Source organism: Tursiops truncatus, chromosome 7 (genome assembly GCF_011762595.2).
Source record: "Tursiops truncatus isolate mTurTru1 chromosome 7, mTurTru1.mat.Y, whole genome shotgun sequence".
Taxonomy (NCBI): Eukaryota; Metazoa; Chordata; class Mammalia; order Artiodactyla; family Delphinidae; genus Tursiops; species Tursiops truncatus.
This window is the reverse complement of record NC_047040.1, coordinates 11,113,748-11,138,953: the sequence shown is the minus strand read 5'-3', so window position 1 is coordinate 11,138,953 and position 25,206 is coordinate 11,113,748. Positions and strand designations below refer to the sequence as shown.

The following is a 25,206-nucleotide window of genomic DNA, read 5'->3' as shown; positions in this document are numbered from 1 at the left end:
CAGAGTGACATATAATGTATGATTCCATTTATAATCTGTCCAGAATGGGCAAATCTATAGAAAGTAGGTGGGGCAAAATGGAGAGCTGATAGGTATGGAATTTCTTTTAGTGAGGGGGGTATGAAATGTTCTGAAAGTAGATTGTGATGATGGTTGTACACCTGGTGAATAATGTTAAAAAAGAACACTAAATTCTACCTTTTAAGTGGACAAATTGTATGATATGTGAATTATATTATCAAAAAGTTGTTAAAACAAGTCTAAAATATTTTTATAGCAGCCCAGGACTAGGCATCATTGTTGCAGATTGAGGTACAGAAATTAATACTGGTTAACAATCACTGTGGACTAAAAGTCAGTTTTTGCCAAAGCCTATTTTGTAGAACATGTGTCCTGAGATGGTGTTATCAGTGCTTCATGGAAAGGGATTCTATGCCCAAATATATATGGGAAATGCTGAGTTAAACAAAATTTAACCAGTATTATTAATGCATGATTTCTCAGAGCTTATAAAGTGCTCTAAGAAAGGAGATAAAGTGACCAAGCTTGTTTCAAAACCCTTCCCCCTCAGTCAGCCTTTTGTTGAATTTAGAACACGCTGTAAACATCTTTTTAAGTTAGCAAGAAAAAATAACACTCCTTGGATATTTACCCTGTAGCACTTTTAATCACAGCAGCTTTGTAAAGTAGATATGTATTATACTATCCCTGTCCCTCCACCCCCTGTTTGCAAATGACGAAACTGAGGCTTAAAGAAGTTGTGGTATCCTGTAAGTAGAAAACTACAGAACCGAGACAGAACCACTCTAATCTCTCAGTCGCCTTGTTTCCCCAAATTTAGTTGGTGTTAAGTATGTTAATTTAAAATGCATGGCCATATATTTTAGAAACAACCCCACTCCAGATGGTTAAAACAGCGGTTCTGGTACTTAACAACCTAAATTTGTTTTCTGTTAATTACATTTATTTATATGTAACCTGTCTGACCTCAGTCATGCCAGGTAAGATCTGCACAAGATGTATTTTTCTTTTCTCTTTTTAGCCATCATATTTTAAACTGAAAGTGCTGCTCGCCTTTCTAATGAACTACATTGAATAATTTTTCCTGCGTAATATTTAATTCACTTGAGTTATCATTAGGCTTTTCTAGTTAATGTATGGAGTCATAAATAAAACAATCAAACATTATTCAAGTGCTTTCTCCAAGATTTGAGTTTTATTTTATTTTTAGTTTTTTAGATTTGAATTTTTAGATGCTAAAGGTAGATGCTAGATCATTTTAGATGATCCTATGAATAGCATTTTTGGATGTAAGTGGTGAGGCCTAGAAAGTCTTTTTATGGGTATTATTGTATCTTCACATGAAAAAAATGTTATTTGTTTAAAAGGTGGATTTCCTAAATGTTTCTTCATTTGATATTTTGTTTTTCTGGTATTCTAATCTCCCCTTTATTTCAGACAGTGTAAATACTACTGTCATGAATATAGTTGAAATAAAAAGACTCTGCTGGATGTGTCTTTATTATGTATTCTTATGCTATCTACTTTGTAACAGTATATTCTAATTTTAGAACATTTTAATGAAACAAATTTACTTTTATTTTGCCAGTAGCTATTCATAAGTTAATTGACATTGGTCTCTTTATGGCTTTCCATAAGGCCTTTCTGGAGCAATGCCTTCTCAAGTGTTTCCTCACGCTCATTTTGGTAGGTGGCCACAACTAATATCTAGATTTGTGTGGCAATTTGTCTACCTGCTTGTGGAAGCTTCTGCTGGTGTTCTGGATCCCTGCATGTGGAATTAAGTTTTTTCCATGTTTTAAAATGGAGTGGTCATGGATGTGTGGCATTGGGAATATATTATATTTAAAGTTACATGAAAATCTTCTGTGGCGTTTTAATACTGAAAAGCATATTGCTTTACCTCCATGGTAACATTAGAATGTTAATGGCTTTCTCAATTATTTTTCTTAAGTTTGAATTCATAGTACTTTGAGTGACACACCTTTTCGATGCACCAAACCATTTTACCACATTATTCCATGGAGTTTGGTTTTGCTTAACTGTATCCAACTTTTGCTTTATACTGCTTTCTTAAAAAGTGATTTGTCAAAGTTATGTCAGTGCATTGTTGTCTGTTCTGAAACCCTCCTGTTTCCCTTGCAGTGTGCTTATTATTCTTTAATTCACTTGCTTCCCAGTGGCTTAGTTCCCCTTTTTTCTTATCAATAATAAAAAGTAATATTTAAAATTGGAAAATCTAATTAGGTTCATTGCGGAGAATTGCACTGTTGTAAAAACTAGGATTATGAGAATTATGTTGGGCAACATCCGTAACATGATTTTTAGTTTTTTTTTTAAATAAAAGATAATTATGTGTAGCACTTTTAGTATTAATTTCTTGTGCCTTAAATCAGCAATCAAGTTGGTAATTTTTTCTTAAAATCAGGAAATTCAGTGAGTTATGTTTTTTGATAGCATCATGCTGAAAATATTTCAGTATGTAATTTCTAGTGTTCTGTATTAAAAGCACCATTATTGGCTCTTATTTCACTTAGGCTTTTCCTACAACATATAGTTGGAAGGTTCCATTTTGAATCTTCACTAGCAAAAAGTAATATACTGTTCTGCTACTATGTGTGTTTATATAAATAATATAATAATATGATAATGTAATAATGTGAATTAGTTCATAAGTAATTCGTAAATGGGGGGAGTGATGGCAGCATACCATGTATATATATAGCTGTAGTTCACACACGCATTTCCCCAACTTGTGAATGAATGCTTTATTCCATCGAGTTATAGTGGCTGGACATGGCAAGCCATGGAGAAGTTATTGGACACAGTGTCATTCGCCTTACATTCTTTGTCTCTTGTAAGAATGCTTATTTCACTTTCTGTTCAATTTTTATGTACTCTGCCCCAGTTTCTATAACTCATCAGTCCTAACCTAACCTTCCTTATACCCCTTGTCCAAAGCAGTGCTCATTTACTTTCCAAAAAAGGAATGGGAGTCCATATGTTTTCAGTTTAATTGTGTTAATGTTTTTATTAGGACCGCCCCCCACCCCACCCCTTTTTTTTGCCTTGGGTTAGAAAGCTGCATAGGTTTTGAGTGGCCTGCCTGTGACCGCATTTCTCCTGTAAGTTTTATTTATAGTGAATTATTTTGCAGAGGTTTTAAATGTTTTTCCAGGAACACATATATTACATTATAGCAGACAATTCACTGGATACAATTAAATGTTTGACTATTTTACTGCATATAGCAAAACAAAACTTAAAAATGTATATACGAGTATACATGTGAATAGCATGATGATGGACTTTAAAAAGTAGACTGCTGTTTAGACTCTAACTGTATATAATTACTCTGAGAAGTTTTCTTGTGATTTCAAATGATAGCTTTATTAGTTTCATTCTGGTCATTGGTTTCAGGAGAACAAATATAGATTATGTTAAACTGGAGCTAAAACTTACTATTAAGTTTGTTGGGAGTTTTGGAGTTTAAAATACATCATACTGTTTTTAAGGTAAATGATGTCTGTTTCATAACGTTGAGAATGCGTATATATACGAAAACCTACCCTTCGTAAGTGACCAGCCTTTCTTTTCTCCTGCCAGCGGCGACCTTCGGCACGGCATCCATGAGCATGCCTGCGGGGTTTGGGACTCCCACGCCCTACAGTCTTCCCACCAGCTTTAGTGGCAGCTTCCAGCAGCCTGCCTTCCCAGCCCAAGCAGCTTTCCCTCAGCAGACAGCCTTTTCTCAACAGCCCAATGGTAAGATCTAACATTTGGCTAGCTGTAGGTCCACTGCAGGTATCCTTTATGTATCATAATATGAATGTTTGGACAAAAAGACTTACCTAGAGAATGCTGTAGCATTATCTGCTGAATGTTTACTACACAAATATAGAAAAGCCTTTGGTGATTTGGGCCACAGAAAATTGAGTGATTTCGTAGTTTTTGTGACCAGATTATAGGTTTAGGAGAAATCAGGGACTAAAGAGTACCTCTTCTTACTCAGAATCTCCAGTGTCTTTCTTATATCTTCTGTGTTATTAATATGCCTCTTGATTTTAAAAGGAAACTTTATAGACCTAGAGTGTTTTGTTTTGGAGAACTGTTTTTGTTCCATTTTGTGTACGTTTTTTGTTGTTGTTTTGGGGGTTTTTTGGTGACATAAACTCATTTTCTAAATAGGTGACTGTGTTGTGGTTGGAGTTTGTTACTTGTTTTCAGGAAAATTCACTAGAGACCAGTTTTTGTTTTTGGGGTGTTTTTTTTGGGTTTTGTTGTTTTTTGGTGGGGGGGGAGCCCATTTCACTCATTTGCTAAAGTTTGAAATACCTGGATCACAGCCCTTCTCAAATAGTCACAAGCTTATCTCTTCATTAAATCCTTTGTCAGCAGTTTACGTAGCTGAGACAAACTGGAATTAACCATTTCTGGAGAGTCCATGTAAGTTCTTTAAGACATGCCAGTGGAAGTTTAACTGCTATTTGAAAGAGCATGAGACTCAACAGTTTAACATTGATTTTTTTTATTATTGTTGCTCTGGTAGGAATTTTTCTGAAACTCATTATGAAGCTTTATAAGCATCAGATTGTCTCAGAGGTATGGTTATAATTGGTGGGTTTTTTTAAACAAGGTGCAGGTTTTGCAGCATTTGGACAAACAAAGCCAGTGGTAACCCCTTTTGGTCAAGTTGCAGCTGCTGGAGTATCTAGTAATCCTTTTATGGTAAGTGAGATGCAATTTTAAGCACTTTCTAAGTTGTTGCATTGTTTTCAAATTGGGAAAAGCAGGATGTGATTCCTCCTAGATGCTCTTTGGTATTCTGCAAGATTATACAGATCCGAGGCAGCCATTGTGCACGATCCCTTTTTAAGAAAACACATTAAAGGGGGGGAAGTGGCGGGCTGGGGGTGTGGTGTGATGAATTGGTTGGGAGATTGGGATTGACATGTACACACTAATATGTATAAAATGGATAACTAATAAGAACCTGCTGTATAAAAAAATAAAATTCAAAAAAATACCCCAGAAAACACATTAATCACACATTAATCAGTTGCAAATTAAAGCACTGACAGTTAATAAGCTATTTTAGACATGAAACTTGTCTGCTTTCTAGTCAAAATAATGCTTTATGAGAGGCTGTAGGTTTAGTGAACAATGTGAAAAAGGAATCCTGGAGTCAGGTTTGGTTTGAATCATAAATGCATTTTCTTAGGGCCAGGTCCCTTCTTAGAATCTATTATGAGAATTATATGAAATAATGGATATAAATAGGCACAACACAGTGCCTGATACCTATCGCTTTATTACAGTATATTGCTAATAACAATAATGAATAAATATGATCGCCAATAATTATGAAATAATTCCTAATCTAAATACTATTTAATTAAATCTAGTTTAATTAAATAACATTAAATATTTTCATATTTTCTCCACACACTCTTATTTATTTATTTTGTCTTATGTTTTCCTTTAGACTGGTGCACCGACAGGACAATTTCCAACAGGAAGCTCATCAACCAATCCTTTCTTATAGCCTTATATAGACACTTTACTGGAACGAACTTTTACATGGTCACATTACATCTCTCCGCCTCTTGCACTGTTGTCTTGTTTCACTGATTTTAGCTTTAAACACAAGAGAAGTCTTTAAAAAGCCTGCATTGTGTATTAAACACCAGGAAATATGTGCAAAACAGAGGGCTCCAGTAACAACTTTTAACCTGTGAATTGGCAAAAAAAGTAGCGGTATCATGTATATTAAAAATTGGCTAATATTAAGTTATTGCAGATACCACATTCATTATGCTGCAGTACTGTACATATTTTTCTTAGAAATTAGTTATTTGTGCATATCAGTATTTGTAACTTTAACACATTGTTATGTGAGAAATGTTACTGGGGAAATAGATCAGCCACTTTTAAGGTGCTGTCATATATCTTGGAATGAATGACCTGAACTCACTTTAACCATTGCTTCTGGAAAGTTACAGAGTCAGAATTGGAAGGTTTTATTCATTCTTGAATTTTTCCTTTCTAAAGAGCTCTTCTATTTATACATGCCTAAATTCTTTAAAAATGTAGAGGGATACCTGTCTGCAGAATAAAGCTGATCATGTTTTGCTACAGTTTGCAGGTGAAAAAAAATAAATACTAGAAAATATGCTATTGTTTTTGTGTTCTTGCTGCAATGCCTTTACCAAAGTGGCCTTAAATATCAGTAGTGAATTGAGAACATCTTGAATTCTTAAATTAGAATTTCAGAAGACTTCTAGTGACTAACTTTTATGTCTAAAAGAGAAAATTTTATAAAAAGGCCATGTAGAAAATTTATTAAAACTGCTATGTTCAGGAATATGTCAGTGGTAAAGCATTTAAATGTAGCTTGTTAGATTCACCGTAATCCTTCTGATTTCTTTGCAACTTCTTAATTTTGTGAAAATTTGTATATATGAAGAATTTGCATGTATGTGTATTTACAAATTTTTTAAAGTATCTTGAATTCTCAGACTGCAAAAGGCTTATTTTAACTATTGATTTTTTTTTTTTTTTTTTAAATACTGTCTTTGAATGTATTGGAAGCAGACATGCATTAACTGTGACATGATTGCACCTCAGTTTTCTTTGTTTGGACAAACTGATATTAATAGGACATTTGTTTATGTTCATTTCTAGGGGGAAAGAAACTGGAACCCAGTGTTACCTTAAAGTTATAGAATACTTTGTTTAAAAAGGCAACAATACTAATGTTTAGTTATAACTTTATGTTAATATTCAAATGAACCTGTTTAAATATTTATATAATGCCTCATTCATCCAGCGATAATCTGGCAATCTCATCAAAACAGAACACAACTGAGAAACTTGTAATATTTTTTTTAAAAAAATGCCTTTGAGCAGCCCATATAAGTCACAATGTCTATACATTAGAGCTCATGCATTTGTCTTTATGTGAAGTTTTGATTAATAGATTTCCCAGACCAAAAGAGCATATATTGTCAAAGACCAGTTAGTGTAGGGACAGCCAGCCCAGCTTAGAGGGCATCAGTATATTACATCTTCTTCTGATAATTGTCTATTACTGTGACTCTTTGTCATCAAGAAAAGGTGAGGTTACGTATATAAATATGTGATACATGTTTGAACAATTTTCTTATAATGATTTAAATTGTTTCTAAAGCTTGGTATTAAAAGAGGTGAACATCAGTTTCCTCAAACATTATTTATTCATGTTGAATACCTTTTCGAATGGTGACTACAGGAGTTGTTTTCATACTATATTAAAATCTGTGTAGAGTTCCAGACTTCTTGAAACATTGCTGTCCAGTGCATATCTAGCTGAACGTATGGTTATCTGAACTATTTTGATAAGCAAGAAAATTGGGAAATCTCTGCCCCTTTTCTGAGCAGTATGCCTCTTAGAATTAAATGAATGCTGCAAAGGTCTGGGTGTGTCTTGGTGTATACTTGAAATGTCTGCATTTTTGGGGTGTCCTTCCAGACCCCTTCTCATGGAGGGAATTCTTAAGAAATGTCTTTGAATTCCTGTGTTTTAGATTGTATTGGGTCCCAATCAACTCATGTACAAAGTTATGCTATAAAATTGTAGGCCATTATTCAATTAACCTACCAGGCTTTCCATCTGAGAAACAAGTAAATTAAACAGTTGTTAATAAAATAATTTTAAAGACTATTTTTTTCTGGGTAAATCTTGAGGTTTGTAATTAAGTGGGAACTCTTGTTGACTTTAAATGAAAACTTGTGAAATTGAAATGCTTATTGTAAGAAGTGATCCAGATTTGATGTGGATTAAAATCTTCAGTTAGACTTTCAGATTTGCTTCTGGTTTTGCACAGACCGTCAGAATTGTGTTGAGCACTGAAGAGGAGAAAATACTCAGAGGTGGTAAGGATGAAGACTCGAGTTTCCTGATTTACTAGTTGAATCAGGTCTTCTCTCCTGTGTTTGCTGAGGAAAGAAAATTTTCTTTTCTTTTAGGGTGACAAACTTCATTGATAAGTTTAAAGGCATATTTTTCTCTCATTTTTGTGAAAATAGAGATTAGGTAATCACTTTCTTCTGTCGAATAATTCTTTCTGTAAATGTGAAGAAGCACATCGGTGCTTTCTTTACTTGTGACTTGCCCTGCTCCCAGTACACGTCCTCGTTGGTACAGTTCCTGTCAATTGGTAAAATGGAAGCAGTAACTAACTGGCTGCTTTCCTGTCACAGTACCAAGACTTCTGAAACCGTTTGGTCGCAGGACTATTATTAACTCTTAAGTTATTGAAGATCCCCAAAGAGCTTTTGTTTATGTAACTTATATCGCTCAGAATTTGTTGTATTAGAAATTAATACTGAGATATTTTAAAAACATGTTTATTCATTTAAATATAATGATAATAAACCCATTACATGTTAACATAAATACCCTTTTTGATGACAAATTACTGTTTTCCACAAATGTTATTTAGAAGACCATTGTTTTACATTTTGCACATCTGTTTAATAACTGGCCTAATAGAAGCAGTGGGATTCTCATACTACTTCTGCATGACAGTTCTTTTTATGTGACATGGCATGTGGGCACTGGAAAACTCCACTGTGCACTTGTGGAACCATGAGTGAAACAGACGTATAACATTTTAGTATTATGAAAATAGTTTTGACCTTGCGTTTTGGGAGGACCCTCAAGGGTCCTGAGACCACACTACACTTTACGTTTATATTTTCTGGAACAACAGTGTTTAGTTTCAGGGTAAATATACTACTCCCTGAACTTCTAAGTGTTTTTGTTGGCTTGGTGGGGAGAATTGAAATTTCATTTGAAATTGTAAACTTTTTAAACACTGTTTTCTGGGTTTTCTTTTTTATTTGACCGTATTTCAATAATGATGAAATTAGTGAATAGCTCCTTTTTAAAAGGGATATTACAAGTTCTGACTCCTGGTTATGAGTGTTTATTTAGGAATTTTTACTATTCTGACCGCTTTGAAATTGTTTTGGGGGAGTATCAAATAGCTATTTAAAAATTGAAACACCTTGCTAAAGAAAGTTCAAAACGAAGAATAATTTCTTCTCTCTCCTATGCTTATAGTTAACAAAGAATTTTAGCTTTGTTTGTGTCTGTGTGTGTGTGTGTGTGTGTGTGTGTGTGTGTGTGTGTGTGTGTATATATATATATATATGTATATATATAAAATGAAAGTTGGATTTCTCTAACAGAAATCACTACCCTCCAGGAAGTCGGCTACAATTAAAGGAATGTGTTTACTTCTTAAGAAGGAGGTTTGCTATGGTTTTATCCCCCAGTGTTTTTTTTATACCTTGTCCATTTTTAGAGAGAGCACTTGTTGCTTCTCGTTGAAACAGAATGTTTTAAAATTCTTTTGAAGACAGAGTGACTTTGTAAAAGGTAACTTACGGTACATAGGCACCACAGAAAGCTCTGGCTCTGTTGCTGCTGCTGCTGGAACACACCGCAGAACACGCTGCCGTCCTCAGGCAGGCCTGTGCCTTCCCTCTGGGGCCTCCTTGTCCATACATTTGTGCTCCTCTGCTGAACTCATGTTCAGAATGACTCACCTCATGTTTGACCTCCACTTGTAGTCTCAGGCTTACATCAGAAAATTAATCTCTAGGGGAGTTTATAAAGATATATTTCTTCAAAAATAATGACTTGAAAAGAACCTGGTGGTGGTATTACAGTGTGTGGCTTATTAAGCTCTTTCAGTGTATCAGAAACTTGCTAAATGCGTTTCGTGTATTATCTCATACAGTCCTTAAAGTGGACTCATACTTTAAGGATGAAAGAAGCAAGGCACAGGCTAATGACAGAACTTTTGCTCTGGGGAGCAAATATAATATTGTTGGATTAAAATGCTGTCTACATTTATGTGTGAGTCAATTTTTTACAAAATCTTAGGAAATTCTGAGAGAATTGCTTTCTATATCCTATATACCTAATTAAACTTAATTATTTTTAATTTGGGTTCTCTTCATAATTTGCTGATATCAGTATGGTTTATTCTCTAGGATTTTATTTAAACTTCACAAGTAAATTAATGGGATAATTAGTGGATCAGGTTTTAAACTAAAGAGACATCTGAAGTATCACAGGGACTCCTATTTTGTGAAACATTTCAACTTTATTGATAAAGTCTGTGCCCTAGACAGTAAAATTTACTTTTGAAAGGATGCTGTTACTAACATTTGTGTTACATTAGCCTGTTGTATTGAATTTATCTTCATTAGTTAAAATTTTTTCTTTGTATATTTTAAAACGTCATTCATTAAAATTTTTATGTAGTATATTTGAACACATGAAAATATGACCAAGATGTACTGGTCATATATTGTGGTGGTGAATGCTTTTCTCTTATGAAAAAGTGCCCTGTTTTGTAGTGTTTACTGACATTGTGGTTATAAATACTCTCACCATGGCTGATTTCACCTTCCAATCTGATATCATTAAATTTGGTGTTAGAAAGAGACACACACCAGTCTTTCTTTGCAGGCCAGCTCCAGCACACAGCACTGATGTGTAATCCCACAACCCAGTTCATTAAATATACTGGTTATTTGGTGATTGTATCCAATATTTGAAGAACCTTTTGTTTTATGTTGTTAATCCAGAAAATATTTGAACACTAGTTTACTTCTAGAAGTGTACTGGGCACTGAAGTATTTAATCTGGAAAGACCCAAGTATTGTGAATTCTGGTTTTAAAAAGTCCAGTTATTGTGCTAATGTAGAGGTTGCACATTCATGGCATATACTCTGAATTCTGTCTGCAGTTGGGTTTTGTTTGACCATCACAGTGTTTTAAAAACTCCGATTTTATATAGTTTGAAGGGTATTCACACTCTCAAGGTGGCCACTAGCCTACCACTCACAGTGTTCTGAGCCTCAAACGTTCAAACGTGTTTTAAGGCCTTTGAATTGGCAAATCCTGAGTAGACATAAAAGGGCTCTTCTTATGCCACCTCTTAGCTGTTCTAATTTTGGAGTCAGTCCTGTAGGATTTGAATTTATGATGATATTTTCTGGTGAAGACTCTTGCCAAAAATGTATTTTTCTTTCAAACTTGATAACCTCTATGTATTTTGCTTATTTTATGCCAATGGATAAAAACTCAATATATATTTACCTATATTTTTGAAATCTGTGCTTTTGTCCAACTCACAGGGCTGTAGAGTTTAATGAAAACAGTGCACTGATTCAGGCTTTTGTAACAAGGAAAAGTGATCCTAGATAAAATTGGCGATTCAGATGTCCATTGATTAATTTTTTAATTACAGTTTAGGCAATGAGAGTTAAAACTTAAACTAAATTCTCAACATTTCCCTCAATCTTGAGTGGAGGGACAGAGAAAGCAAACACCCCAAGGAGCCTTCTAATTTTGACTAAATGACCATTAAGTAAAAGGCAGCAGAGGATTGCGAATTGATGTTATACAGTGTTTCATAGAATGCTGTGGGTACAATCAGGTTTTTTAAAGACTTTAAAGGTTTTTTTATATGTTACCATAGAATAATACATGTTTTTGATGTTTAAAAAGTATGCAGTATACAAAGTGAAAAAGTATGCCTCCTTCCTGGGACTTGATTCCCACATCCCAGAGAAATACAGTTTCTTGTGTTTTTATATAGTCTTTCAGAAATGTTAACATTTATTTTATATACCTCTTTCTCTAAATGCCTCTTACTGTCCTCCCTATTTTAAATGTATGGTTTTATAACTTGGTTCTCTTTGTTTAACTTGGTTATTTTTCCATATATTTCGATGTTCTCGAAATCCATGTTGGTCTAGCTTGGTTTTAAGACAGTATGTTTTGTAATTGGATTTTAGTTACTCTACTACCTATTGAAATTTAAAAGGCAAATAGTGAACTAGTTTTAGTTTTTCACACCCCTAATCTTATTTCCTGGTAGTAGTCACCATTATTTTTTCTATATCCGTCTCAGTTATTCTATCATTTTTGTTGTTTAAATTATTTTCATTAATCATCACCAGAACCCAGAAGAAAATTTACTTTCCTTAGAATCAGTAATTCCACCACCACTCCCACCACTCTTCCCTCCCCTCCCACCAGGGGGAAACTAATATTTATTTTAGTCTCACTTATTTAATGAGGAAAGATTCAAATTCTTACTTTTTTCTTAAGTAGTATGCTAATGGTTGTTTTTGTTTTTTTTTAACTGAACTTTAGGATTGGGACTCTGGAAAGTACTAAACCAGAGTCAAGTTTCCTGTGTTTCAGTCTTAAATTCTGCCGTTAACTGGCATTCAAGCAGGTAAGTTAGATGTCAGTTCCCCAGCTTTAAAGTGAGATCTCTTCCAAATGGTAAAACATGGTAGAACGTCAGTCGTTTGGTATACATGTTTAGAGAACAGTTAAGCTTTGGAGTTTGGAATGAGACATTTCAGAATAACAGCTGTTCGGTTGAACATAAGAAACTTGTGTTTTTGTAGGTTGAAAGTACCAGGTATCAACAACATCATATAGTTTAATGTTGTGGCCACTATTTGTTAATTACCAACTTAGTGAGGTGCACCTCATATAATTGATATCATTTAATGGCCACAACAACTTCCAGGCAGTATTTGTCACAAAATTGGCATTTAGGTGTCTACTTCGCCGAGATTATACAGCTGTTTAGTAAGTGGCAGGACTAGAAGTCTACCTGACTTTAAGATTCATCCTCTCATATTGTATTCCCCCCCTTGAAGCTCTTAGTTCCAGCAGTTTTAATAAGAAGAGTGTGAGTTTAAAAAAAAAAAAAAAAAAGAACTTTCACAAACATTTAATGGAACTCAAACTCAGCGTTCTTATCCCCAACGATCTAGTTTTGTTTTTTTTCTCTCCGTATTTGCTTTTTGCCCATATGAAATTTTGCATTGTGATCATAGCTGGTTAATTTTTAATATTGTACTTTTCCCAGATAATTTTCTTCCGAATTGGAACTACATTTATTATTTTTCCTGATTGTAAAAATAATATATGCTCACTGTAAAGAATCTGAAAATACAGAAAATTATTTTTTAAAAAACTATAATCCTGTGCAGGTATATTGTAAGTACTTCTGGATTTTGTTCCATGTATAAGTGAATATAAAGACTTCTTCCAGAATGGAATTGTGCTATGCTTACTACTTTGTAACATTTTCCTCAGTATATCATGGGTTTCTTTCAATTTCAAATGTAGATCTGTATTCTCTTACAGTGATGTTTCATCCCTATGATAAACATTTAGATTGTTTCCAATTTTTCAACATCAGAAATTTTACCTATTCTTCTGCACACTTGGGGTTTGGCCTCGTGCTTCTTAGAAATGGAACTGCTGAGTGAAGAGTGTACATCTTAAGAACTTGGGTACGTCTCACATATTTTCTGTATTGCTATGTAGTCTTCATGGTCATTTAACATTTTTCATAGTTTAATGTTAAGTGAGTACCTTGCTGTATATAACCTTTCATTTGTGTTATTTCTTGGAATAAATTCTGAAAAAAAAATCACACTGATGGCTTATAAGGATTAACATTTTATCCTCTCAACTAAATTACTGTTTAAAGGGATTATTTTAATATTTATAAATACGAAAAAGACATGTGGGCCATTCTTTCTTCAGTCTCCAGTTGTCACAGGGAATTCCTTTTAATGATTGCTAATTTAAGGCATATGAAATAATGCCTTTATTTATTGGTGGGGTTGATTTTACCATAGTTTACTAGTTGAATTTTCTCATTTATGAATTGTTCTAAAAGTTAACTTAGAACTATTAATTGGATCACCTAAATCTGTATTTTTATTTATTACATTGTATATCGTTATGAAATTACAGAGGCACAATCAAGGACTTTTCTATTGTTAATAATGTCATTTAACTTTCAGGCTGAATAACGTCATCTGTAATGGAATTTCAAATCTAGAAATTTCCTCTTAGTTCCATAATTTTTTTCCCCTTTAAACTAGTTAGAGAAGGATGAATGTATTCAGATACTTTAGTTGAACTGATCATTATTCAGGCTCAGAAGCTCATCTTTTCTCCCTACCCTGTAGTTGCGACACATAGCAACCTAGAAATGGCTATTGGTGGGGGCCTGGCGAGGCAGGGTATTAGTTTCACTACGATGTGTCTGGATATGGGTGTTTATTTTTATTTTGTGCTTGGAATTTGATGTGCTTCTTGAGTCTGGATCGCTCTTTTTACCAGTTCTGCAAGTTTCTTGACTGTTCTATCTTCAAATGTTATCTCTGCAGTATGCTCTTCTTAAAAACCTTTAAGGTTTTTAAGAGAATTTTTGATGAGGGAACTAAGTAAAATTTTGTGGAATCATAGAATTTCAAACATTTTAATGCTTATGGTTATAAATAACAATTCAGACTAAATTTCTATAAGGCTATCACCGAAGAATACTGTAAACTTATAGAATACAGTAGTTAACGATTTTAGAACCGTACAGTTCCTTTCAAGCCTTATTGTTCTTTTCATTTACTAAATATATTTGGGTAGCTCCCTCAGAGAAGAGAGGAATTACCAGGCTTTCCAGATAAGATGTCCAGTATCCTAAACTGGGAATTTTATTATTTATCTATCTATCTATCTATCTATCTATTTATTTATTTATTTATTTATTTATTTATTTAATTTATTTATTTAGTGATATGCGGGCCTCTCACTGTTGTGGCCTCTCCCGTTGCAGAGCACAGGCTCCGGACTCGCAGGCTCAGCGGCCATGGCTCACGGGCCTAGCCGCTCCGCGGCATGTGGGATCTTCCCGGACCGGGGCACGAACCCATGTCCCCTGCATCGGCAGGCGGACTCTCAACCACTGTGCCACCAGGGAAGCCCCTAAACTGGAAATTTTAGGTTAGAGGACCTTGCAAATCCTAGTGCGCCATGCAAAGACTTCCAATATTTTCAGTTTCCCCTATTCAGAAATAATACCTTTTAAAATGCAGAACAATTTTGACTTTTTAAGTAACGTTTGAGAATTTCTCATGTGAAAGATTATACTGAATGCTGTACGTCATTGTCGTAGTAGCTTCCATTTAGTCGGTGTTAATTTGGTGCCACTTTGCTAAATGTTTTGTAAACATTATTTCCTATAATCACAACCTTATATGACTTCTGTTTTACCAGACGAAACTAAGGCTAATATGGCGGTTTACTTGCTCAAGGAAAGTAGGTGGCAGAACTCTCCAAACAGATGTTCAGAACCTCTCCACCACAGTGCCCTGGAAGAACTGATCGTCTAGATGGGGGAAGGCTGATGTATGCAAACACGCAAGCCAAGGGCAGGGAAAAGGGCTCTGGAGAGTAGGAGGGATCTCAGTCTGGCCTTAGGCAGACATATAAAGGAGTAGCCACCTTGAAAGGATAGTAGAATGTAAGACTGAGGGCTAAGGCTGAGCAGAAGCTGAAGGAAGCAGGAAAGACAGGCGTTTATGTTGTGGGAACTCCGTATTGATGGAGAAGCTGCTATTTGCTGCACTTTGGACAGCTTTGTCCTCCCAGCATTTGAATAAAGGATGGGGTATGTGTGTGTAGGAGTACTTGTTGCAAACACTTCCAGGTTCCTAGGGCATGAAGAACATGGAAAGCAGTGTAAGAGTCAATAATAATAATTGTATTTAAAGTTAGTGTAAAATAGTATTAGTTTGGAATTCTCTAAATCAGGGGTCCCCAACCCCCAGGCTGTGGACCAGAACCGGGCCACACAGCAGGAGGTGAGTGGCAGTCAAGCAAGCGAAGCTTCACCTGCCACTCCCCACCGCTCCCCACCGCTCCCCATCGCGCACGTTACCGCCTGAACCATCCCCAGCCACGTCCGTGGAAAAATTGTCTTCCACGAAACCCGTGTCTGGTGCCAAAAAGGTTGGGGACCGCTGCTCTAAAGCATATATATTGCACCTATTGCATTAAAGATGATTATGGCCACTTGGTACTCAATGTGTGATCTGAGGACCTACAGCCTGGACGTTGCCTGGGAGCTTGTTAGCCATGTAAATTCCCATCCCAGGATAGTAATCAGAATCTGCGTTTTATGCAAGCTAGTCTGTAGAGAGTGGATAGTTGTGGCGCACGGACTTGGTTGCTCTGCGGCGTGATCTTCGCAGACCAGGGCTCGAACCCGTGTCCGCTGTATTGGCAGGTGGATTCTTAACCACTGCGCCACCAAGAAAGTCCTGAATTGTACACTTTAAAAAGGAAAAGTGTATGTGAATGATATCACAATTAAGAATGCAAAAATAAAATAACTATGCCCGGGTAAGTCATTCAAATGTTTAATCTCCCCTAACTGGACTATGGGGACTTCCTCTGTATCCCTAGCACCAAACCGGTGCTAGCAAGTAGTAGGCACTCATTCATTCTTTTTTTTTTTTTTTTTTGGAGCAATTCAACAAGTGAACTAAATACATATGTCATCCTAAATTGAATTCCTTTGACTCATTTCCCAGGGGCGATGAAATGGGTGCCTGTGACTCATTTCCCAATGATGATGTGGCTGGCGGTTCCACTGCTTCCCTTCCTGGAATGGCTTTTGCCATCAGCCACTTAGCAAATATTATCCACTTGCTCAAGTGATGTTATGAGCAGTCTGGTCGTAATTGATTGTTTCAGCACTTTATTGACGAGTATTCTCAGACTTCATATAAGATGCTCTGATAACATGGTTGAAGACACCAGGTGGGTTGTGTCTGTGATGAAAGAAGCTCACGACTTTTACCGGGTCACGTTTGGGTTGAGGTGGCATGGGACACGAAAGAGAAGCTACAAGCGGCAGTGAGAAAAGCAAGGGATGGACTAGCTAAGGTACAAAGGGAAAATCGTCCTGTCCTCGGCTTGGAAAGAACCTGATATCTGTGTTTCTTTGCTGCTTTTAATATGATAGAGCACTGACACAGCTCAAATCAAGAAAGAATTCAGCTGGCCTCAAATATTTCCTGATAAATTGATTGTCCTTATCCAGAGAGAATGAACAGTGCTGGTAGTTACTGCTAAAATATATGGAGGCGTCTGGTCACCCCTACCCCACCATTTGCCCAAGTTTATCCAGCAACCCACTGTTTCTGTGACCCTGCTGGTGTTGGCAGTGCAGTAACTGAGAACATGGGCTATAAAAACTCTCAAATCTGGATCGAAATTCCAGCTCCACACCTCAGAAAGCCTTGCACCTTTAGCAGCTTATTTAATTTCCCTGAACGTTAGTTTTTCCCTTTGTAAAATGTAGATCATGATATTGATCTGTCAGGATTATCATCGGAATTAAGTTAGATTGATGTATGTATGCTCTCCGTAAGTGGTGACTATTATTATACCTTCATTATTATCGTGGGTTTTGTTTTCAAGTTTTTACTTGTTCAGAGTCTAAATTTCTTTTAGGTCTGGTCTAACTTTTAAGAATAAAATTTGGGTCTATATGCTTATATTAAATTACAATTCTAGCATCATCTGCTTATCCTCATCATATAAGTAAATTTGACTGAAATCATTTCACAATTACATAGTTGTATATATTAAGTTAAAAAAAATGAAACCATCAATCCAGATCAAATAAAAGTAACTTCTGCCCTCTTTAGATAAATCAGTAATTCCCTTTATGAACATATATCTAGAGAATAATTTTTAAAGTGGATCATTCTGTATTATCATTAAACTCACAGAAGAATTAAGAGCTGGACGGGTCCTTGGGAGAGCCTGAGCCCAATGTTTACAAGGGAAGAAATGGCTGTTTAGAGAAGTTTAGTGACTTATTGACAGGCAGACAGCTGCACTGTGATATGGACAAAACCAGATGGCTCTGCCTGCCGTGCCCACTCAACGCTTGTTCCAAGGCACCAATTCTTGTATTAAGAAAAAGACAAATAGTGATACTGGTCACTTGCCCTTAAGGCCTTACTTTATGTTATCCCTTCAATTACCTGTTTGAACTCCCCAGTCAATGTACATCTTCCATCTATCACAGCCTCCTGACCCATCCTAGCCCATCAGTCTTAAAACACTCAGGTTCTTTTCTGACCTCAAGTTTAAAAGGCATCGTAGAGCCACCAGTGGTAATTATAGCCTCCCACCCTCTATTCCCAGAGTCTTACGAACAGTTACAGAGCTGGTGATTTCTGGGTAAAAATACTCAGCCCCATATTCTATGGTCTCGTTGAGAAGTGTTTGATGAAGATTTGGTCCTACCTGCTGGCTCCTGGTGGGTTAGTGATGTGTCCCAGACACCCCTTTTTTGTTCCTTTCAGTGGCTCTTAGTTTCTAATTTCTTTATTCTGTCCTGTGTCAGAATAGCTCAAAGGGAAAAGAATATCCGCGAATACTCTCCTTGAAAAATAGTCAAAAGTCATTTTGAAGATCTTGGGTCCCAGGGAAATAGGCATATCTCTTTGGTCTTGCCTTGGTTCTGCTGGTAAGTCTTTTTACCCCAGGATGAAGAGGCTGGTGATGGAACTGAGTGGCAGCTCTGCCCCTGGGGCTAGGTGGGGCTGCGTGAAGCTCGGTCTGCAAGTGTGGAGCTGGTGGGAAGCACCGGGGGTAAGTCTTCTCTTTGGAAGCCGAGTTTCTGGCCTGTTGAGACACTTAGATGGAGGGTGTTAAGAAGTATCCACATAGATTAGACATTTTAGGTACCTCATTCCAAAGGTTTTCTTTTTATTGTCCAACTATGGGGCCTATATATATATATATTTTTTTGGTAGCTCAGTTTTGCTTGTGTCTAATTATGACACTTTTTTGTAACAAGCAACAAAAACCACAAAAAAAGAAACTAGATGAATTGGGAGATCATCTTAATGTCTTTTTAAAAGGGCATTAGCATGATCTTACATTAGCATGGGTTTAAAAAACCCACTTGGCTTTTAAGATGACTTTATTCTCTGAGTTTCCATCATCCGCTCTGGTGACCTCCCAGAAGCAAGGTCACTTGGGCATCCCTTATGAGAATCACTGATTTAATTTTGAATGAAATTTGTTGTATGACTATTATGGGGCTTTCCTTTCCCTACTGTTTTAGATGAGGTACCTTTTTAAAAGCATTACAGTTTAAAATCTTTCTAGAAGATGCAATTGTGCTTTTGGTTTTCAGCTTTGCTCCTTTATTTTGTGAGTTTTCTGTGAAGAATGTCTTTGGCCAGAAGCTTAAGGACACGGCTGAATTGCGTACTTTAATGAGAAGGGAATTGTCAGGTCGTCGGTGTCTGACCCTTATACCTCACGTGAGACACTGTTCAATACCCATCCTCGCTGGCCTTGTAAATGGCTTTAAATGGATTCCTGGGGTCGTGACCACCTGGTGTCATCCCCTGGAAAGAGGATGGTCCTTCATTCATCAAATATTAATTGATGCCTCATACTGTGAAAAGACCTGGGAATTCAAAATCAAAACATGTGGCTCCTGCTCTCTAGAACTGCAAGGTCTTGTAAACAAGCACGTGCGTGATTGTGTTGATGTACCAGTGAGATCATGTAAAAGGCAGCTGCTTGCACAGGTAAGGGAGTAATTGACTCTGAATGATGGGGAGGAAGCCAGCTGGTCAGAGTCAGCCTGCAGAGCTCCCTTTCTTTCTCTGAGTGGGTGTTGACTGAGGATGTGCCTGGCACTGTGGTGGGCACCAGGCACACAGCACTGATAGGCAGGTAGGACTCAACTCTCAAGGAGGGAGAGAGAAAAACAATAAGGGCCAACGGAGAAGCCAGAGCAAAATTCTGGCGTTTACAAACACCATACCCTAAGGGCTACTTCAGCGTGAGTGATCAGAAAAGATCACTCTACAGAGGTGAGGTTTAATTTTCTACCTGAAAGTTAAGCAGGAATCAATTGTGCAAAGACTTGGAAAACTTTATTCCAGGCATAGAAAGCAGCGAGGGCAAAATTGTGCAAGTTGGAACATGCTTTATGTATTTGAGAATGGAAAGAAGGCAAGTGTGGCTGGTGGGTGGGGCTGATGAAGGGAAGGGGAGGGGTCAATCATGTAGAGCCTTGTGGGCTGGGGTAAGGGATTAAGACAAACCCAGAGCATGAAGGGAAGCCATTGGTGGGTTGTCAGCTCGGCATGATGTGGTCCAAACTCTAGCTCCTGTGTGGAAAAGGGAATTTATCGGGGATAAGGGTGAAGCGTGGAGAGTAATTTGGAGATTACACCTGTAGTTCAGAAAAGAGACAGTGGCTAGTGGCAGGGTTGATGGTACTGGAGAAAGAATTGGATGTTGTTGAAAGAGAAATTCACCAAGTGTACATGGTGAAGGTAGGACAATCCAGACACAGGAGGAAGTGGGGGTGAGAATGAGCAAACGGAGTCGCCAGAGAGGAGCTGGAAAGGAGGGCTTTAGGGGTCTCAGTCAGCCTAGGTGCCATCTTGATCTAGATGTGTTCTTTGCAGCTTAATTTTTTTTAAGCTTTTTATTTGGTGATAGTTGTAGATTCACATGCACTTGAAAGAAAGAATGCAGAGAGGTCCTGCACACCCTTCACTCAGTTTTCCCCAGTAGTAACATCCTGCATAACTGTAGTAGAGAATCACAGCTGAGAAACTGACATTACATTGTGTTCGGATTTCACCAGTTTTACAGGCACTCATTTGCATGTACTTACCTCTGTGCAATTTTATTGCACGTGTAGACGTGTGTGACCACGCAGTGAAGACACAACTGTTCTGTCACCAGGACCCCTCCCGTTACCCTTTTCCAGTCACATTCACCCCCTTCCCTCTCTTCCTCTCTAACCCCTAGTAACCACTAACCTGTTCTCCATCTCAGTACTTTTGTTATGGCAAGAATGTTATACACATGGAATTATCCACTATGTATCCTGTTGAGCTGGGCTTTTCCCTCAGCATCATTCCATCGAGGTCATCCACGTTTTGCATGGAGCAGTAGTTCGTTCCTTTTTTATGACTGAGCGGTATTCCAGGGATGGATATACCATAGCTTGTTTAACTCTTCACCTATTGAAAGACTTCTGAGCTGTTTCCAGTTTGGGGCTATTATGGATAAAGCTGCCATAAGCATTTATGTATAGGTTTTTTGTGAACATTAAGTTTTCATTTCTCTGGGATAAATGTCTGAGAGTACAATTGCTAAATTGTATCGTAAACACATTTGGTTTTGTAAGAAATTGCCATATACTTTTCCAGAACGCCTATACCATATTTTATTCTTGCTCACAGTGTATGAGTGACTCAGTTTCTCTGCATCCTTGCTAGCTTTTGGGTTGTCACTATTTTGGTCATTCTGGTAGGTATATAGTGATATCTCATTGTGGTTTTAATTTGCATTCTTTAATGGCTAATGATGTAGAACACCTTTCCATGTGCTCATTTGCCATCGGTATATCCTCTTCAGTGAATTGTCTGTTCACGTCTTGTGCCCATTTTCTAATTGGTTGCTTGCTTTCTAACTGTGGAGTTTTGAGAGTTATTCATGTATTCTAGATATAAGTCCTTCGCGGGATATGTGGTTTATAAATATTTTCTCCAAGTCTATAGCTTGTCTTCTCATCCTCTCAACAAGGTCTTTAACAGAGCAAACATTTTTAATTTTGATGCAGTCCAATTTGTCAATTTTTTATTTTACTGTTCGTATTTTTGGTGTCAAATCTAAGAACTCTTCATCTAGCCTTAGTTTCCAAAGATCATCTTCTCTATTAAAAAAAAAAACTTCCCTGGAAAAATGAAATAGAAATGGTTAACTAGATGCCTATTATAATGAGATGGTTCTCTAAATCTAAATGGAAAAAAGCTGCTTCTCCTATACTGATACAGTCCAAAGGTCTCGAATTCAAGCATGCATCAGAAACACCTGGAGGACTTGTTAGAACACAGATTACTGGCTTCACCTCCAGACTCTCTGAGAATTTACATTTCTAACAAGTTCCCAGGTTATGCCAATGCTGCTGGCTCCAGGGGCTACACTTTGAGATAGACTAATATATTCTAACTCTACTGAAGGTCAAAAATTTGAGGTTGTGGCTTATTGGGGGAAAAAAAAAGACTGAAGACTGCCCTCAGGTCTATAAAGAGTTTTGATGAGCAGACTCTCATCTAAGTCTACAGTGGACCAGGGGAAACATGAAAGCAGGGAAGGTTTCAGTTGTACATCTGGAAGATGTGAAGTACCGGGGTGAGGGTGCATTGGGATAGGCCAACAGTGGAGGACACGGGTTTTTTATACCTGGAGTCTTTCTAAAGAAAATAGGCCAGAGGCCATCCTTTGCTCTGAACTGTTGAGAAAGTCTCTTGTTTAAAGGTAAATGATTAAGTTTCTAAAAATGTAGGCGATGGCACAAGTCAGTGTAGATGAATTATTCCCAGTTTCTAAAACTACTAAGTATAGTAATTGGATCCTTCAATTTTGTAGACGTTTTCTCTCTATGTTAGACTTGCATTCACTTAGTTACACACAAGGAGAATTTTCCTGGGTCCTGACAGTCAGGTACTCATGGTATATTCCTGGCGTTGCTTGGCTAAGAGTCATTGTAATCCTTATCCCCATATCACACAGAAATTTCAAAAATCTTCATCCTCTTGCACATTAATGTGCATAAAATGAGTGGGGGGGGGCCTTGATCAACATCTTAGATCTGTCTTGCTCATTTATTTGTTCTTCTCATAAGAATGGGGCAGAGAATCACTCTCAGAAACTGGCAAATGCAGAATTAAAATATTTTCACCGTTTCTAAGAGTAGTACCAGAGTAAAAAAGAAATTAGGACCTAAATCTTCAGGTGCAGGCCTAACCTTGGGTCAGTGAACTTTGGTAGCACCTGCATACACCTGTTCCCAATCCATCGCAACACATCCTGGCACCGAGCCATTGCTATGTAGGAGCCAGGGGCCATCCATGGTCATGGCCTCTTACAAAAATCACTCTCTGTGATAAGTGTTTTGTGTCAGAGGCCATATACTTCCAACTGAGGTTTGAAAAGAGAAGATTTAAGGCAGATTTGGAAATGTATTACATTTGTCTTAAGAATATCCTTTGCAGGGATGGGGTAGGCTGATTTGGGGTGAAATGCCAGCTGTTATTCTGGAGTGGCAACAACTCAAGCTGGGTTCATGTTCTTTCAAACCAAGGTGAGATGTAGGAATTTTTGGAAAGAATAATAACATTCCCATTGACTTCAAAGAAATGAGTGTCACAATGAGATAAGGAGACAGAATGTGCTAAATCAGGCTGCTCTGAGACCTGCTTGTGATTGTTCCATAACGCATCAGTGCAACTGATGATCGTAAAAGAAAAGAATCTTACAACTGGGGAAATCCTTCCCAGCAAGGGTTTCTTTATTTAGCTTTCCTGAATTTAGAGACCACAGAAGGTCTTTTCGTAGCAAGACAATTAATAAAAGTAGAAAAAAAAAAAGGTCTTTAGCCATCAATGTATGGTGCATTCTATTTAAGATTTCATTTTTAGCAGTACAGCACTGCTGGGCAGAATACAGAAGAAATGGCATGTAATGTACGGGCACAGTGAAAACAAGTGCGGGCATTGAAGTTGTGTAAAAGAATTTCAGAAAAGCAAAAAAGTAACTATGATTCGATTTTCAAGTTTGTTCAATATGTGAATTGTCTACAGCGGCTGGGCTGTCTTGTTTGCACAGTTCTTATTGTTCACCTCAATAGCAGGGTCTTTTGAAATTATCAATTTGTGATGTGGCAGAGATTACAAGCCTTGAGTGCACAGGAGTGACTTCCAGGTCACGGAAGGAGAGACGGGGAGGGCTGGAGGAAAGACTTGCCGACAGACAAACCCAATCCCTGCAAACGCTGCCAGCAGCTGAGCTGGCCCACCCGGCACAGCGTTGCTTCTGGCAGCAGCTCTGGTGCTGGCAGCAGCCTTTCCACAGCCGCAGCCACACGGGCTGCAGCTCCAGGTGCTGCGATGGCGGCAGACCGCAGGGATGCCGCAGCAGCCCCCAGGGCCGCCGTAGCAGCAGGGGCAGCAGCTGGGGCAGCAGCCGACCCGGGAGCATCTGCACGGGGCGCAGCTGCCGCCACCCCAGCCGAGGCAGCCACCACAGCCACAGCTGCCCACGGTGTCAAGTAGGGAGGACGCGAGAGAGATGAGGAAGGAGATGCAGGAGGGGAGGGAGGTCTGATGCCGCCTTCTGCTGGGGGAGGCCCTTATATACCGACTCTGGGGACAGGAGAGGGAAGACACATGACCATTTCCCTGTTGCTATTTGGCTTGATTTACATGGAAGAATCCATCATCTCTTATTACTTCCCTTTTAGATATCTTTGTCTTTATCACATTTTCAGTTTTGATAATTTTTTCATAAAACTATATTCCAATGCAATTTGAAAAGGCCTAAAAGTTCTAGGGAAGCATGCTGGGAACCGGGCTGTCAACAGGGATGGGCAGACTTCTCTATCATCCCTCACTGCCCAGGGAACATTACTGTGTGTGTGGGTTGTCAGGGGTCTGCAGACCATACCCATCATTGGACAGCCCCTAGGCCAGGTGGTCTGTGACCTTCCAAGGGGGTCAGTACAGTGAAGTTTAAGGTATAATCTTTGACCTCAAAGAGTTTGCAATAAAGTGACGTTGGGAGATGGGGATGTGAAAATGGCAACAGAGTCAAAGTCCACCGCCAAGGCCAGAGGCCATGATTATGCTTTGTGACCAGTAGGAACTGCTGAGGCTAGAAGCTTTTATTCTTTACCTCTTCATCTGAAGCATACCATTGTGATTTGTCTTCTCACACCCAGGCTGTAATGATTATTTTAAAAACAGAAATACATCCTCTGACGAGTCTGAATTTTGATGATGTAGTTCTTGGTATGTTTAGCTTTGGATGAGGAACTAATTTTGTCTTTGATGATACGACATCAGTTGATGTCTGAGAGAAACACTATGCTAAGTAGCCTGACTTAGGTGATTCTGAGAGCAGGGCAGGTACCCTGAGGAGTGCAGGGGCAGAGGCCAGAGATGCAGGGGAAGTTGGGAAAAAAAGGACTCTGGCTATGAGGTAAAGCATGTAGTTGTGGATCCTGGTGAGATTTGAGGGTTGGTGACCAACATGGAAGCTGTAAAAATATAAGGTAGGAAAAATGGAGGTGCAAGTGGGCTGTTCATCACACAAGCTGGTGTAGGAGCATCTCTAGCCATCACTGAGACTTCAGAGACCTTGGTGGGGATGTTTGGTGGCTGACTTTCCCCCAAGCTTCATTTGCA

General features: G+C 37.9%; 1 protein-coding gene across 10 annotated transcripts in view; it reads left to right on the top strand.

The window, feature by feature from the left end:
* AGFG1 (ArfGAP with FG repeats 1) overlaps positions 1–13,547 on the top strand; it is a 78,713-nt gene extending 65,166 nt beyond the window's left edge. For 4 of the 10 annotated variants that reach the window (XM_073807183.1, XM_073807182.1, XM_033859627.2 and 1 more), the window contains 3 exons: positions 3,628–3,786; positions 4,658–4,749; positions 5,507–13,547. In XM_073807183.1, the coding sequence (XP_073663284.1) occupies positions 3,628–3,786; positions 4,658–4,749; positions 5,507–5,566 (311 nt within the window). In that variant the 3' untranslated portion in view covers positions 5,567–13,547. Of the gene's footprint in view, positions 1–1,659; positions 1,708–3,627; positions 3,787–4,657; positions 4,750–5,506 lie in introns of all 10 variants that reach the window. The other 6 variants (XM_073807179.1, XM_033859625.2, XM_033859621.2 and 3 more) reach the window with 3 other exon arrangements.
* Positions 13,548–25,206: the final 11,659 nt, after the last annotated feature.